This window comes from Neopsephotus bourkii, unplaced genomic scaffold (genome assembly GCF_033783945.1).
Source record: "Neopsephotus bourkii isolate Nb327-2 ecotype Australia unplaced genomic scaffold, CSIRO-AGI_Nbou_v1 NB_1634, whole genome shotgun sequence".
Taxonomy (NCBI): domain Eukaryota; kingdom Metazoa; phylum Chordata; class Aves; order Psittaciformes; family Psittacidae; genus Neopsephotus; species Neopsephotus bourkii.
The window spans coordinates 1,090,032-1,106,409 of record NW_026902109.1 but is presented as its reverse complement, the minus strand read 5'-3'; the positions used below and the strand labels follow the sequence as shown (position 1 = coordinate 1,106,409).

Here is a 16,378-nt window from a genome sequence, read left to right as displayed (position 1 = left end):
TCAGAAGCTGTTGAAAACGTCAGTCATATTTGAGTGTGTTTTGATTCTGTAAACCATTTATGTGGTATATGAGATAATTCAGACTCTGACATTGAAAGGGAAGATGATAGTTATTACTACAGCTTCATGATTTGATAAAGTTTGCCCTCTGGCAACTTAATAAAATCAATCCCATTTTCTTAAAATTAAGTTTAAAAAAATAGTGCAAAATATGATTATTTTGTTAAATTTTGTTATAGAGAGTGTGTTCATAGATAGTTTGACATCTATATAATAGTAGGAAGTTATATAAGCAATGTAACCAGCCTCCTGATCTCAAGAAGTTGCATCCTTGCTGTAATATGTGCTCTTGATTCCAATGTGACATTATCAGTGTCAGAATATAGTGGGGTTTTCAAAATAGTGTATTTTCAAAGCAAACTACTGCAGAAAATTAGAAAACAGAAATTGAATATAATATTATTGGCTTCAGCAGACCTTAATGAGAGGACTTGCTCAGCTGTCTTAAGGAGTTCAGACAAAAAATTCATTATATTCATGCTATTTTTCCTCATGATTAGAATATTAAAATTTTGAAGCAATAGCTTAAAAAAAATTAAAAATAGGAAAATACCATTAGTTCTCTACTAATGTTGTAATAAATCTTGAAACAAACATGAAATCTGAAGGAATAGTGCAAAATTATAAACTTTGCCCTCAGTGCAAATTATATTTTGAGGGAGGATTTTTCTTGAGAGGGATAATTTCTGCTGCTCCCTATATTTTATTAGTTATCTTGAAAGTATGAAGTGTAGTTTAAGTAATGTATCAAAAGGTAGTCCTTTGAAAATGTTTCCATTGGTTACTATAATTTCAGATATCATGTAAGTGCATCAATTTCTGAATAATATTTAAAGCCTTTCTGTAATAGTCTTAACCTGTGGGCTACTATTTGCAAGACAAAAGTGAACAGGTCCAATATGCATAGCTGTGAGGAAAAAAAAAATAAAATGTGTAGCTACATTTAATAAACGATATGAAAATATGATACTATGAGACCTTTCCATGATACTCCACGTTTTGGGTAAATTACAAAAGCTAATTTATCTAATCTCAGGAGCCAGACAGGGAATTGGAACTGCTAAAGAAGACTCTTCACTGCTAGAGGCGTACTTAGTAATGCACTTTGTTGCCTTTTTCTTTTATAACTTTAATGCAAATGGCCTTCACCTTTAAGGAGCTTGTCTTTGAATCCTATCTGGTAACAAATGTGGTCCCCAGCAGTATGTTTTGGAAGAGTCTACCATGCAGCCTCAATTCTAGACTGCTCAGGCCAAATCCAGCTCAAGCCCAGCCTCAGAAGTACTTGGAGCGCTTTGTGATTCACCTCTCCAATGTAGAAGAGGCATCTTGCAGTTCTGTCAACCAACACAACGTTTTTGTTTGCAGGATTGTAAGAAGCAACTTGCAGGTTCAGGAGCACATGCAATGTTTGCATTGCCTTCTGAACAATGAACTGAGCTCACACTTCCTGAGGCCACCTTGAGCTTCAGTTTTATCATAGGGTAGGATAAAACTTCTGTCTCACTACAGTGAAGAAAGCTTGCAGAAATAAGTGGCTCATATCCCGTAATACCCTTAGATGACCACTGAATAACCCATGTTATCTTCTCTTCCCTGCAAATTCATCAAGATTAGTTGAATAGCCTAGTTTCTCTTTCCAAAGAAATAGTGCTATTCCATTCTTGGTAAATTCTTTAATGCACACCATTGTAAAAAGCCTCCTTAAATCTTTTGGAAACAGCAAAGGCATTCACTCATTTTCTTCAGTGTCAGAAATTAAATGAAAAAAAACCTCATAACTTTCTGCTTCAGTTCTGAAACTTCCCTCAGACATTTTGGAGCAGGACTAGTTTTGATTCCTAATGTTTTCAGGGATTGTCATACTCTGCAAACTGCACTTTGTGTTTGGTTTCTTGACAGCGATGCAACCCGAAGCTGGCAGGTTTCATATAACCTTGTTTTTCATTTGACATGGTATATCTTTAGGGTAAATGTCAGTACAGAGTAATAGTGCTGCTTGCCAAATGATAAACTACTGGGTGCAGATACAAGAATTTTTAAAGGATTGGGAATTAGTGGCTTTACAGTGGATTAGTACTCATCTTTGCTTACATAATTATCATAATCTGGATGATTCCAGCACCATTTTATAGCTGGTTTACAAACTTCATTTCTGTGTATTCAGAGAAAGGTCACAGTTGAACAGTTTTACAGAATAAAGCTGCCTGTGCAGTTGCAGCATGTATTCCAAATCAGAAGTAAATACACAAAAAAACAGGAGAGAGGGGACCAGATGGCATTGTCAAAAAGGCATAGCCTCGTTAGGCAGATAGGGAGATAAAAGTATAATTCTGCCTTGAGCTGTTGGTCTGGCAGGTCTCTGATGTCAGAAGTACACCAGTGCATTCGGGTCTCTGCTTGGAGTCCTGTTCACGCTAACAGAGGCTTTGATTTATTATTTGTGTCTTAAAGTGACTTCCACACAAGGCAGCAGTCAAGTAGATGAGTGTTGGAGATTTCGATTTTAGTCACCATCTCTCATTCTGCATTATTCCATAACTTGGGGTAAATTAATTGGTCTCTTTTTCCCCTCACCATCCTTGTTTGGACTGTAAATTATCCTGGAGATTTCTAAATGCTGCTGCTCTATACATATAAAACAGCAAAGGGAACCTAAGAGCTCAGAGAACCATAAAATACAACATGGAACAGTTGCTTTATGACAAGTGATAAAATATAGTTCCTTCCTAATGACTAAGATAGATGATGCTAAAATAACTCCTTTCGTGGGGACTAGCAAGTCAATGCCAAGCATCCCAGCAGGCTGGGTGCAGCATGCTCCCTGTACACTCAAATCCTGTTAGCAGCAAAGCAGCATCAGCCAAGCAGGTGTGCTTGATCTGGTCAAGCAGCTTGTGAAGATGCCACCCCAGGGGCAGAAGCAGTAGCATAGTTAATAAGGGCCAGATGATGCATTCCTAGTGCTCGTTGCACATGGCCATCTTCTGGGGACATCGATACACACTGCAAAGCCCACAGATACCTCTCTCTAGTGCATCCTTAGATGTGAGCCTGACTGCCTTCACTGGACTTCACCTGGTACTGCAGGCTATCCCAGTGTTCCTAGCCCACATCTTCACTCTGAAGCCGCAGAGTTTAACTACATTAACAATGTGGATCCTTTCTACTTGGATCCTTGTCTGTCCTTGTCATGGATATTGAATATGACTTTCAGAAAGATGACAGCAGCAGTAACCGCTAAATAAAGTGTTTTCCAAGCCAAGCATTATTTGCTTGTTCCACAAAAATGCAAAGTATGAAGAGGCAAAAATCAAAAAGAATCAAAGGTCTGTAACATGCAGACATTTAATTGTAGACTACTAGTCCACTTCTGAGCCCACTCGACTCTTTGCTGCACGGGAAGGACACTGCTGCTGCTGCTGCTTTTCTCACTGCATCTCCCTGCAGAATGGTTGGCAGTCAGATTTTGCTGGTTCTCCAAAACACTGACAGCAAAGGGAGGCACAAGTGCTGAACCTGATGCATGTGGTGGTTATCAGCAGTGTACGGACAAGGCCTGAGCTCCTACTTTCACTGCTTCTCTCCAGCGAAAGTGACAGGCTGGCGAGCAAGAGCCCAAGGTTGCTGGGTACAGCAGGGTCATGAGGATAGTGGTGCCAGCAAATGGCATGTGAGATTTCTGCATTGCTGCCCAAACCAGGCTGTGGCCATTTGCACAGTTTAGTAAGGTTTTTAATGCTGATTTTGATCTCATTCTACTTAGTGCTGGTGAAACAGCCACATCTTTGGCTTCCTTGGAAGGAAGAAGAGCCCAAGAAAATTGGATAATATTCAAAGATCACCTCCTTCAAGCTCAGGAGCAATGCATCCTGACAAAGAAGTCAGGCAGGAGTGCCAGGAAGCCTTCGTGAATGACCAAGGATCTCCTAGGCAAATTCCAGCATAAAAAGGAGGCCTGCAGAGGGTGGAAACAACATAGGCTGAGAGGAACATAAAGAAATAGTCAGAGTAGTCAAAGATCAAGTTAGGAAAGTTAAAGCCCTGGCAGAACTCAACCTGGCCAAAGACATTAAGGGCAACAAGAAAATTTTCTGCAGGTACACTGGGGGTAAAAGGAAGACAAGGGAAAATATGGGCCCTCTCTAGAAGGAAGCGGGAGACCTGGTCATGCAGGACATGAAGAAGGCTGAGGTACTCAATGACTTTTTGGCCTCAGTCTTTACCAGCAGGAACTCTAGCTACACTAAGTCACAGAAGGCAAAAGCAGGAACTGGGGAAATAAACTGCTGCCTGCTGTAGGAGGAGGTCAGGTTCAAGGTCATCTAAGGAATCTGAAAGTTCACAAGTCCATGGGACTGACAAGATATATCCATGGGTCCTGGGAGAGCTGGCAGGTGTAGTTGCCAAGCCATTATCCATCATTCATGAGAAGTCGTGGCAGTTTGGTGAAATTCCTGCTGACTGGAAAAGGGGACATATAACCCCTGTATTTACAAAGGGAAAAAAGGAAGACCCAGGGAGCTACAGGCAAGTCAGTTTCACCTTGGTGCTGGATGTAAGATCACGGTGCAGATCTTCCTGGAAACTGTGCTGAGCCACTGGACAGTAAGGGGATGATTGGTAACAGGCTAGCATGGCTTTGCTCATGGCAAATTGTGCCTGCTAGGTCTGGTGACCTTCTATGATGGGGCCACAGCATTGGTAGATAAGGGAAGAGCAATTGGCATCATCTACCTGGACTTGTACAAGGCCTTTGACACTATCCTGCACGGTACCCTTGCCTCTAAATTGGAGAGGCATGGGTTTGATGGATGAGCCACTCAGTGGACATGGAATTGGCTGGATGATCACACTCAGAGACTTGTGGTCAATAGCTCAATGTCCAAGTGGAGACTGGTGACAAGTGATGTTCCTCTGGGTTCGGTATTGGGTCTGGCACTGTTCAACACCTTTGTCAGTGACATAGACAGATCAAATGCACCCTCAGCAAATTTGACACCAAGCTGTGTGATGGGATCAACATACTGGAGAGAAGGGATGCTTTGACATGCTCCAGTGGTGGGCCCATGCAAGTCTCATGAACTTTAAGAAGGCCAAGTGCAAGGTCCTGCACTTAGGTCAAGGCAATCCGAAGCACAGCCACAGGGTGGACAGAGATTGGATTGAGAGCAGCCCTGAGGAAAAGGACTTCGGATGCTAGTTGACAAGAAGCTCAACATGAGCCAGCAGTGTGTGTGCATGCAGCCTGGAAAGCAAACCATATCCTGGGCTGCACCACAAGCACTGTGGCCAGCAGGTTGAGGGAGGTGATTCTCCCCCTCTGCTTCACTCTTGTGATACCCCACCTGCAGTGCTGCATAGAGCTCTGGGGCCCCAGCACAAGACTGATGTGGCTCTGCTTGAGAGAGTTCAGAGGAGGGCCACAAAGATGATCAGAGGGCTGAGGCACTTCTCCTACGAAGCTAGGCTGAGAGAGTGGGCTTGTTCAGCCAGGAGAAGAGAAGTTTCCAGGGAGACTTTACAGCAAAGGGGTACCTTTGGGGACCTACAGGAAATATGGAGAGACTTTTTACAATGGCATGTAGTGGTAGTAAAAGGGGGAATGGTTTTAAACTAGAACAGGGTAGAGTTAGAACAGACATTAAGAAGAAATCCTTTAGTATGAAGGTGGTGATGCAGTGGAACATAGAATCTGGCTGCTGATCCCTGGAAGTGTTTAAGGCCAGGTTTGGCAGGGCTTTGAGCAACCTGGCCAAGTGGAAAGTATCCCTGCTGTGACAGGAGGGTTAGAACTAGATGACCTTTAAGGTCCTTTCCAACTCTAGCCATTCTAGAATCATTGCCCACTTGCTTGGGAAAATCAAATCAACTGCTTTTAGTCCTCTTTTCCCAGCCTATTATTTTTTTGTCCTGATGGCTCCACCCAGATCACCTTTTGTCTGAGCAAGTAATTGATCCTGAAGTTTCCATTTCTTCCAAACAAGTAATGGCAGCACTTTCAGTTCTTAATTAACAGATCCTAATTAGCAGTGCTACGAAACAATGAACACCAGATGTGAAGTGAACCTCAGATGAATATAAAGTTGTGGGTTTTTTTTTTTTAGCAAGTCTGTTCTCTTTATGAATATGTTCTCATTTTTAAAAAGTAGAAGTTCAAAGGGACTTGGGATCTTTTTCTTGCTTTGTTAATTAATAAATATCACATCCTCTGCAACTAGAAGGTCATTGCTAATAGCAGTGTACTACTGCAGCAGGAAATGTTAACCAAAAGCACCGTCATTGGTTCCTAATTATTGCCTGTGGGCACATTAAACAGGTGTTCAGCCATTTCATAGCAGAAAAAGGAAAATATGGGAAACTTTAGCTTCTGTTAGTATTGCATTATAGGTCCCCAACCTGTTTGAAAAGATGTGTCCACCTGTAATCTGAAGTTTGGTTCCAGTTTATGAGGAAATACATGAAATTAAGAATTTGAGGCTATTGATGTAAATGTATTGTGGCATTTTAGTTCTCTGAGTAACAGCACTGCTGAGAAAATGTATTCTGGTTAAAAAAAGGAGATTTTGTGACATGTGGACTTCCTACAGTAGAATACTCAATATAATGTTTTCCACTTAATTATGTCTTTTAATACTACACACAGAGACCATCCAAGCAAATGGCTGTGTATCATAGGATTTCAAAAAACAAAATTATGGAGGGATATCAGGAGTTAGTTGGAAGCTTTATTCAAAGAGCCTTTTTCCAGTTGTCTGGTTTACTGCTGTTAAAAGATATTTATAGTCAAATAGTTATTCACATTGTGAAATAGGAAATGGGGAATCCTGCACAGTGGCATTGAGGGTATAGGCAGCATTTCATGTTTCAGATCTCTCTCATTTGGTGCCTCCTTTGAAAAGGTGCCGGAACACTGCTCACAATGTCATGAGTGTCTGAGGTCTTACAGAAGGAGCTGTGCTTTTCTTATCATGAGTATCCTGCTACTTCGGTCAGCTTTCTTTACAATGCATGAGACAAAAAGACAAGTATTAAAAGAAATTAGTTATTTCATGGAGAGGAACAGAATCATTGATACAAGTTTTAAAAAAGTGAGGATCCATAAGTTCTGGTCAGAAATGAGGACTGCAGCTGAGAACATCCTTTGTTCAGGTAAAGAGCAGAACAGGAGAAAAAAAAACAAGCCATATATATCAGGGATTTGGAAGGGAAGGGAATATTTTGGGGGTTGTTGACAACAGTGAGATTTCCAAAGCTATTCTCTTACTGATTTACTTTTTTCTCTGACATGTTGCTTTGAGAAGTAATTTGCGAATTCATACCTTGCTTTCTATAAGTAAGATAATGTTATTCAGGGAATCAAGATGTTTCCTAAATGAAACCATGTGCTGAAGTGGCATTATATAAAATTCTGCTTAGATGCAGTTGTTTTTCCATGAGGCTGCTCATGAGCTGTATTTCTTTAAGCTTCTGTTTATTAAGGTCTTTTTTTTTTTTCCCTATTACAGTTCACTGCCATTTTAAATAGTGCTCAGTTAGGGGGTCTTTCCCCCCTTGTAACAGGAGTACTTGGGGTTTTAGTTTTGTCTCTGAAAAGTATTTCGTTTGATAATGGAAGATATGGAGCATCCATTTGGTTGATCCTTTTCCCAAGATACCCAAATCTTACCACTGCTTCACTCACCTTTCCCATAACAGAATTTACATTTACATTTTATTAATTAAATCCTGAAAACAGGTGAAATACCACTGGTGACATTTTTGACTAAGTGTTTTTGAGGTGAGAGGGAAATAGCCAATGTTTTCCTCAAACTGAAGCTAGGGGAGTGATGCATAGGTACCAACATGCATTTCTAACTTGCCTCAGATGTCAATGGAAGCTTGGCTTTAGCAAGATATGTATGACTTTGCCTTTGGAATTGATATTTTACGGTGGTGTTCTAGTACTTGGTTTGTAATAAATGTAAGAAAGCACACTTTGCATCAGGTTATAAAAATTTGGAAATTATTTCTACAGCAGATACTGAATGGTGGTTTGTCACTGAAAAATGAATGAGCTTGTTAGCAGATGATGACGGTGTACTAGAAGGATCATTCTTTTTTCCCTGTTTTTCCTTGTTTTGGTAGTGCTATGTTGCATTTTATTAAAAACATCTACTCCTTTTTACAAAATGAAAAGGAAACTCTCCTTTTAAGTATTTTTTTTCCAATGAAATATTATGGTGACATTAATCTAGCTGCATATTACCTGGCTATACCAGAAAAAGTAAACACAGGGTCCAGATCCATGTAGGGAATCTGCTTAGCTGTGCTTGGTGAGGACGAGGGTCAGAGCTTTCAACACCATGTTGCATTTTAATGAAATGTAGAACTAAATCACTGTGGGAATGTGAATACGGAATAGAAATAATACACATCTGTAGTATTAAACTGTGTTGGCTTTCAGCAGCATATTATGAGAGAGCAAAGCCACAGCATTATCCTTGGTCTTAGAACTGATCTTATTGATATCGGTCTGGCTGACCAATTCAAGTACGTAAGTGTATCCTACATTGTGCTTGATGGGATTTTTTTTTTTTTTCTTTTTTTGCTTCCTTAGTAATCTTGACAGAAATTTTCATGTCTTCATGTCCTTAGCTTTAATTCAGGAAGATTGGTGGGATAACACAAACACATTATGCCTCATGACAAAGAGTTCACCGGAATAAAATTTGACAATTGGTTTAAAAGACAATAGGTTATGACAGGGGTTCACTATAACTGTGTCCAGATTTCCTTGTCATCTGTTTTAAAGATAAATACCATTAAAAGGTCAGAATGTCTTGAACCCATCTGAGAATTAAGACAGCAAGTAAGGGTATTAAGGACAGTAAGGAATACATGACCCTTTTCAGGACATTTTGAAGATAAACTGCTTGAAAAATACATCTAATTAAGAAGAAAATACTCTTTTCCAGAGGAAAAAAAATATCAAAACACTGTCTCTGATAAACTGTTGATTGTTACAGTTGCTCTATTAACCTCCTAGCAATGGGGATTTATTGTTCTAATGTGTCTAGGTACTTTATTTGATCATGGACAGGAAGCCAAAATAGTGTAAATGTATTGGTGAAAGGTTTAAAAGAATTGACATCATAATGTTTACATCTTGCTTTCTTGTTTCTTTACTATTTGTTTTGCTGCACCAGTTAGAAACGTACTTTTTTCCACAATTTTAAAAACTCAGCTGCATATCCAGACCGACTTAGGTGTTTCTGTTTGTGGAGGTTTAATTAGCTATTTTAGTTTCCATATAACTTCATTGTTAGTTTGCCTCATTTTAGACATTCTAGTCCTCTGTCTACACTTGACTTTTATCCATAAAAATACATGAATTCAGTTGGGTCGAATGGCTTATGTATCTTCTTTTAATGCAAAGCATCAGACAAGAAAAAACCCAAGTGAAATCACTTTCCATGAGGCGTCAGATGAAAAGCATTTGTGCAGGAATGAGTGTGCTGCTCTGAAACATGTTTCAGATAGAAGAGTGTGGAATAGTTTCAAGTGAAATGCCTTTGAGACTTGAAAGGCCAAAATACTTTAAGAAGCTGTAATGTGAGAGAAGGTAGGGAGATGACTTTACCAGGAGAGGTCCAGATGGCATTTTAACCAAGTTGAGCTAAGAATCTTAGCAATATTATTAAACAAACAAGGAAACAAAACGAGTTAATTTCTGAGGTATGATTATGGACCTCTGTGAATGGAAATATAATCCTCAATGTGCAGTCATCTGAAGTCTCTAATACAGAGTACAAGCACATCACACTATTAAACTTCAGTACTAAACCAATTTATTATTGGCTTTGCTGGTTTAAAATTTAATTTTTTATTTAATCTCATGTTCATGCTTTTGGAGATAGAAAAGTTTCATGGTGAATTTAAAGCATATTGGATATCAAGCAAATTGAAAAACTGACCAGAGTCTGATGTACTTTGGAAAGGGAAAAAATAAGAAGAAAAGGAAAAGTTAAAATTTAACTTTAGATGTTAGTAGTTATGCTCTGCAATGTACATGACACATGTTCTGTCTACATTTCCTCCTCTGATCAAGATACACATAATTGAGACATAGCAAACTAAAAATTATTATAATTTTTCAATTTGTATCTCTTTTCAGTGTGTTTTGTATATAAATAATAGCTTTCTTTTAGTCCCTTTCTTCTTCTAGTTCAGGGTTGCTTTTTTTTTTCCTAAGGGACAAGCACATTTTGTGGCACGGTTTCATACTGAAGCAGAGTAAGCAATGCAGTAGTGGCCTCAAAGAAATACAAACAAATCTTAAATTTGTGCAGGGGTAACCAAATCAGAAGAGTGGTGCAGAAGACTTACTATTGAACATCTGTTTTGTTACTTTTAAATTCTTTCATTCTTCCCAAGGCTGAGGCCATGAGATACCAATCTTAGCATGGCACAAAGCCCTTTTTTTACACTTTACTGCTTTCATGCCCTCTTTTCTCACCACAGGTTGTCAGGAAGAGTTTGGGCAATTTCAGTGGGTCCAGGGATCCTACAGGGGTTTTGTTGCACTGCAGAAATGGGGACCTCTCCTGGAATCCGTCCTATCTTGCATGCTGACAAGATACTGTTTACTATTTCTGTGAAGTCATTAAAGTGAAGATTGACCAACTGAAATTGCACATTGCTGGGACTGTTACAGGAAAATAGCATGTGAATGAACTAAATATTGGTCCAAAAATATATTTTGTGATTGTGTAAAATGGTTGTGCAAAAGCAAGTGTTCAGGAAGAAAGATTAAGATTATGGCTAGCTGAGTTGCAGCTGAGGTGGCCATGTGGGGCGTGTAATGTGGCAATGTGGTATTGTGTGTTAGTTGCTGTTTATATCGCATTTCACCCGAAGATTTATGGGATGCAAGTGGATTACCATGTTAATGCACAGGACTTTCTTGCACTCAGTGACTGTATGCATGTCAATGTCCATGCATGTAAGTATTGGGGAGAAATATTAGAAATCACGTATTTCAGAAGGTATTTTGTTCAGAAGAGCAGAAAGTAACAATTCCATTTAAAATATTTGAGATTAATTAGGACTGGACTGTAAGGCAGTGGTGTGCCAATCTCATGCAGGTGACAGTGACAGAAATGTACTGTTAGGTACGGTTAGATCCTGTGACTGGCAGGGTAATGACTATATTGGCAGTTGCAGTCAGAGGCTCAATAAGGTATTGCAAACATTATGAGAAAAAAATACCTTCAGACCCTCTGAATCTCAATCATGTGTTGAAGTCACAGCAGTACCCTTCCCTTTTACAATGTTGTCAGTTTTCTGTCTTCTCCGAGTGGTTTGGACTGAATTGCACTGCTTTGCTAGTTTCACATTTTCTCACAAAAAAAAAAAAAACCCGATCTTTATCATCCAGTAATGCAAAATTATTGTATAAAAACACTGTTGCCTTTCCCCTAAAACAGCTTCATACAGTGGGTCTACCAATAACATAAAAAAATCCCAAACCAACCAAACAAACAAACAAACAAAAGACACCACTGTTGTACATCTTAGTCCTTCAAAAATTGGAAAATAACAAATTTACCTTAAAGAAAGCTTGCTACAGCTTATAGTACAGGATATAGAACAGTATTATTGTCAGCTGAATACCCTTGTCTTTTTGACAGTTCAGTTCTCTGCAATTCAGCAAAATGTTCTTAAGAGACCAGCTGCATGTTTTAATTCAGCTGATGCACTGCTCTCATTGAACCTGATCACCTTAGTTAAATCACGGAAATGAAATCAATACAATCACTCTGGCAATTTTCTGTCCACTCCCTCTATAGCCTCTCATAGCAAGCACAAAAGCTGCTTGCTAATTGATATGGATTTATCAATTCATTGAATTCAGATATGTGAGAGAGGAAGTTTCAAAGCCATTTCCATTAAAGGAATATACTGAAAGTGTGCTTTAGATGAAATGTGGGGTTTGTGTATACACAGTTATGAGGTTTTTTGTTCAAATTATATGTCTTTGGAAGAAAAAAAAACCATAATATTTAATATTATATATAGTGAGAGAATCTAAGACTGGGGTGAAGGCAGTCTGAATAGCAGCTCAAGGGAAGAGTTGAAAGTATAGGTAAGCTTCTGACCAGTGTTCTGTAGCACTTGCTACAGGCAGCCACAAAGATGAGGGAAAGTACATCACCTCCAGGGCAAGAGGTTGTGTAACAGGCACCTTAATACAAACTACTCAGTGTCTTTTTCTTTCCTTTTTTTTTTTTTTTTTTTTAATAAAAAAATAAAAAAAATAATTCACCAGCTATTTTTTTTAACTTAATTCCATATATCCCTATTCATCTATATCCATATATTTAGATGAGCGTTATTCTCTAGAACTTTTTCTAGGATGTTCAAACCAATATTCATGCCAAAGAAGATGGAAGATGGGTCAAGGGCAGACTGTTGGTCTCCTGGTGTGTGATGGTAAAGGTTTGAGTTCAACAGTTAGGATTGTAACCCAGGGTTCCAGCTTTCTGCCCTTAGAATGGGAAAATGGAATATGAGGTGGAGTATTTGAAAAATACCTGGAAGACAAAAGAAAAGGTCATAAAATATTCTCTGAAATGAAACCAGATATAGATTCTGTCCAGAATTTTGAAGACCAGTGCAAAACTGAAATACTCCTTAAAGTATATTCCTACTTAAAGGCCTATCTGAACATAACCTTAGCTGTCTTATTTTATTATATACCTAATTAGTGTAGTTTTTTAAAATGAAAAGTTTCTATATGATGTTAGTTTCAGTAAAGATGCATCTGCATTTACAAGTGAGTGTAAAACTTTCCTTTTGAATTTGTTTGTTCACTAGCATGAATAGTTTAAAGCATGAATTCAGCCTTTAATTGCTGTGATGAAAATCTGAACATTTTACTTGAGATTAGCTTGAGTCTCACTTGTTGTTTGGTGGGGTTTTTTTAAGTAAATCAGCCCAGACTCTTTGTTCATTCTGGAGCAGTTACAGTTTCTTTGAGGAAACAGCATCTCAAAATGTTACTCATCATGTTTTCCAAGGAGGTAGCACTTGAACAGTAAAAGAAAAAGAGTGAAGTAATTCTTTGCTGTGTTTCAGGAGGAAATTAATTATTTATACATGATGAAACTGTGCTGAATATGCGATGCTCTGTTTTCAGTGTTTGTAGGGTACAAAGGACATGAGATTATCTGTGTGATTTTTTCTTTTTCATTACACAAATTGGTGCTCAGTGAATTAGAAACAATTTAGTGAATGCTTAAAAGATGCGCATGTCTACTTGGATTGCAGCTGATTTCCTGGAGAGCATCCTGGCTTTTGGTACTGAAATTGACTGGCAAGAGAATTTTTGGGTCTTTCTGAAGAGTAGAAATTCCTGTGGATGTGGCTTTAAAGTGCTTACTGTTTAAATGATAAAGGTTTATCCGTGAACAAATTTTCTTGCATGCCATGCATTTCTGATGGGTTACTGAGGCTTTTTAGTAGTAGGGGTATTATAAAAGAGCTATTATATTTTACATTTTACTTGCAATTTATCAGTATATGGTGGTTCTTATGTTTCTGTTGTTTTCAACAAAATATTCCCTGCTTTTCCATTTCTTGTGTCAAAGAACTGTATATTTTCACCTCTTGTCAGTTAGACTTCTTGCTGGTTTTTGAATTTGCAGAGATGAAGGCTAAATGTTTGCCTTTTTAATATCTCTTTGTAATAACAGATCCTCTCACTTTGGCAGCCTAACGGATGAAACTGCTAACCTGAGGAATAAGTAATCTGCTGTTCAGGCAACTGGAATATAGCACAAATAATTTTGTTCTATTCTGCAGACCCCCACCAGTGAGTGAAAGTGCACCAAAAGGAACTGTGGTCACCGTTGTTACAGCGGCTGCCTTGAACCAGACAATTGTATACTCAATTGTTTCAGGAAATGAAGAGGGTAAGTGCTAATATTTCAGTCTTAGTGGTTATGATGAGCCTAGTGGGTGCATCAGGAGTCTTCAAGAAACATTGATTAGAAATAAAGCTACTGAGGTGAAATTCCACCTCATCTGTACATGCAGGAGGGACTGCCATTATCAAGCCTTTAGAGATCAGATAAAGATCAGATTTCTTAACAGAATTACAATAAAAATTAGAAGACAGTAAAATTCTCACTGATGCGAAAATTCACATTGTTGCCACATGGTGTGAATCCGTGGCATAGTGAATTAAGAATATAAATAGCTTTGATGGAATTGTAATGTTTGCTTAGAAAACTATTTTAAGGCATTATAGACTTTGCCATGCTGGAGACACACCTGTTAGATTAGAGCCTGCTATTTAAACAAGACATCATTCCTGCATTTTCATCTTTCTCAAGTACTCATCATGATCCACCTTGAAAGCTCTATGAAATTATACTGAATTATTTGGAGGGATGTGGAAGAATTCCCCATTCCATACTCCTTGTTGTGAAGGCAGACTGTTTGTCTTGTCTGCTCTTGGCAGCATCTCCTCAAGTTAGTTATTACAGTAACAGGTCAGATTCAGCTGCTGTGCTTCTTTGAAGACAGCTTCAAAGAAGAGTTACACAGGCTTTTAGAAGCCTGAGGGAGGAATGGAAATGACTTTCTGAAGAGAGTCACTACTCAGAGAATAGTGTCATCACCAAATTAGAAGCACTCAGGCATTAAAAAAAAAAAAAAAAAAAAGTGTTTATGCATCTTAGAAAGTTACTTCTGTTTTTGCTGGATTTCAGATGTGTTTGCTATTAATAACAGAACAGGCGTGATCTCAGTTAAAAAGTCTCTGGATTATGAACGTGTGAAAAGTTATGAGCTTCGAGTTCAAGCAGACTCCTTACAAGTGGTACGATCCAATCTGCGTGTCCCTTCCAAAAGTAAGCTTAAAAGTTCTTATTTTTAAATCTCTTTTTAATATACATATGTAGTGTTATTTTTTAAGGATATTGGTAGCTGCACGCTACCTAGTGACCTTGCTTTATTATCAGAAGTACAACAGTGATGATGGTATGTGAGCGGCAAATAGTGCATTTGTGGATATCTGTGCTTGTTTTCCATACATCATGCTGATTAGTCTTGAGCTAAATCCTTACAAAACTTGTCCATGTTACATGGTTATAAGTCTCACTGGTACAGATTAAAATCATGTTTATTTATAAACAGAGTTTTCATGGCATGAATTGAGCATTTTCAGTGCAACAAGGGCTTTTTATGATAGAATGTCACAGTTACTTTTTTGTAAACACATCATACAGCCCAAACACAGACTTCCTCCCTCCTGGGCTGGTATCACAGCAAATGCTGGGACACTACCAAGAGGAATGGGGAACATGCACAGGAAGGGTGACAGGAAGAAAAAGACTCCTTCAGCACCCTTGAGGGTCTGAGTGGATTTATTGCAACCCTGACTGAGAGCAAACTGGAGGCAAGGACCTGCTTGTGACAAAGATAAGGTTTTTTGCAGGCTCTCTGGGGAGGAAGGAGTTTATTTACAAACTGGTTTGCTTTGGCTCTCTCACATGGTGAGGTGTTTTTTTTTTGTTTTGGTTTGGTTTTTGGTTTTGTTTTTTGCTTTGGATGGTTTTCGTTTTCTAATAAAAGTAACTTGAAAGGATTTTTGATTAATTTTATCACCCCACCTGTAAGGCAAAAAAGGTCTGGAAGGTCTGGATTTCAAACATCTGGCTCAGTGTCCTGTTCTATCCTATACAACTTCCTATTAAGCCACAGTTGGGCCCTAGTTTTAAAAAACAAGTGCATCAAAAAGTATTTTGGTACACATCTTTACACAGGCTGTGTTTGTTGTCGCTCTTTTTGGTTTTTTATTATTATTATTTATTTTTGGTTTCTGTGAGTCTCAGATTTTCCCTGCTCTTGTATCATGGATGCAATGAAAATAACCCTAGGGCAGTGGACTGTTGCACTGAGAAAAGGACAATGAGGAGTTGAACATTTGTTTAAAGGCTATGAAAATATTACCTCCTTTCATTTCAAATTGGATGTAAGTTCATTTCAAGTCATCTTTCTGCAGTCACAGTTATACTGGTATGAGCTGTGGGCCAGATCTGTTGCAGATGGCTGACACTTTTTTTCTACTCTGCATTTCCACCAGTGTTATTCATAAAGCAAATCTTCAGGACCGGAAAAAAAGCAGGCTCATCCTGACCACAAACAGCCCATGGACTAATAGGTTTAGCCTCTTTTATTTCTAAATGTTTATCCAAGGGACCCTGCTGTACCGTCTCATAGCATTTGCTGTTGTGTGAGCTGAGGAATCCCCCAGAAGGCCAGACTTTCA

At 38.6% G+C, this 16,378-nt stretch overlaps 1 protein-coding gene across 15 annotated transcripts in view; it reads left to right on the top strand.

Annotated features, from left to right (window-relative positions):
* PCDH15 (protocadherin related 15) overlaps positions 1-16,378 on the top strand; it is a 460,786-nt gene that overhangs the window by 361,983 nt on the left and 82,425 nt on the right. For all 15 annotated transcript variants that reach the window (XM_061373834.1, XM_061373832.1, XM_061373828.1 and 12 more), the window contains 2 exons: positions 13,906-14,015; positions 14,817-14,957. In XM_061373834.1, the coding sequence (XP_061229818.1) occupies positions 13,906-14,015; positions 14,817-14,957 (251 nt within the window). The remainder of the gene's footprint in view (positions 1-13,905; positions 14,016-14,816; positions 14,958-16,378) is intronic.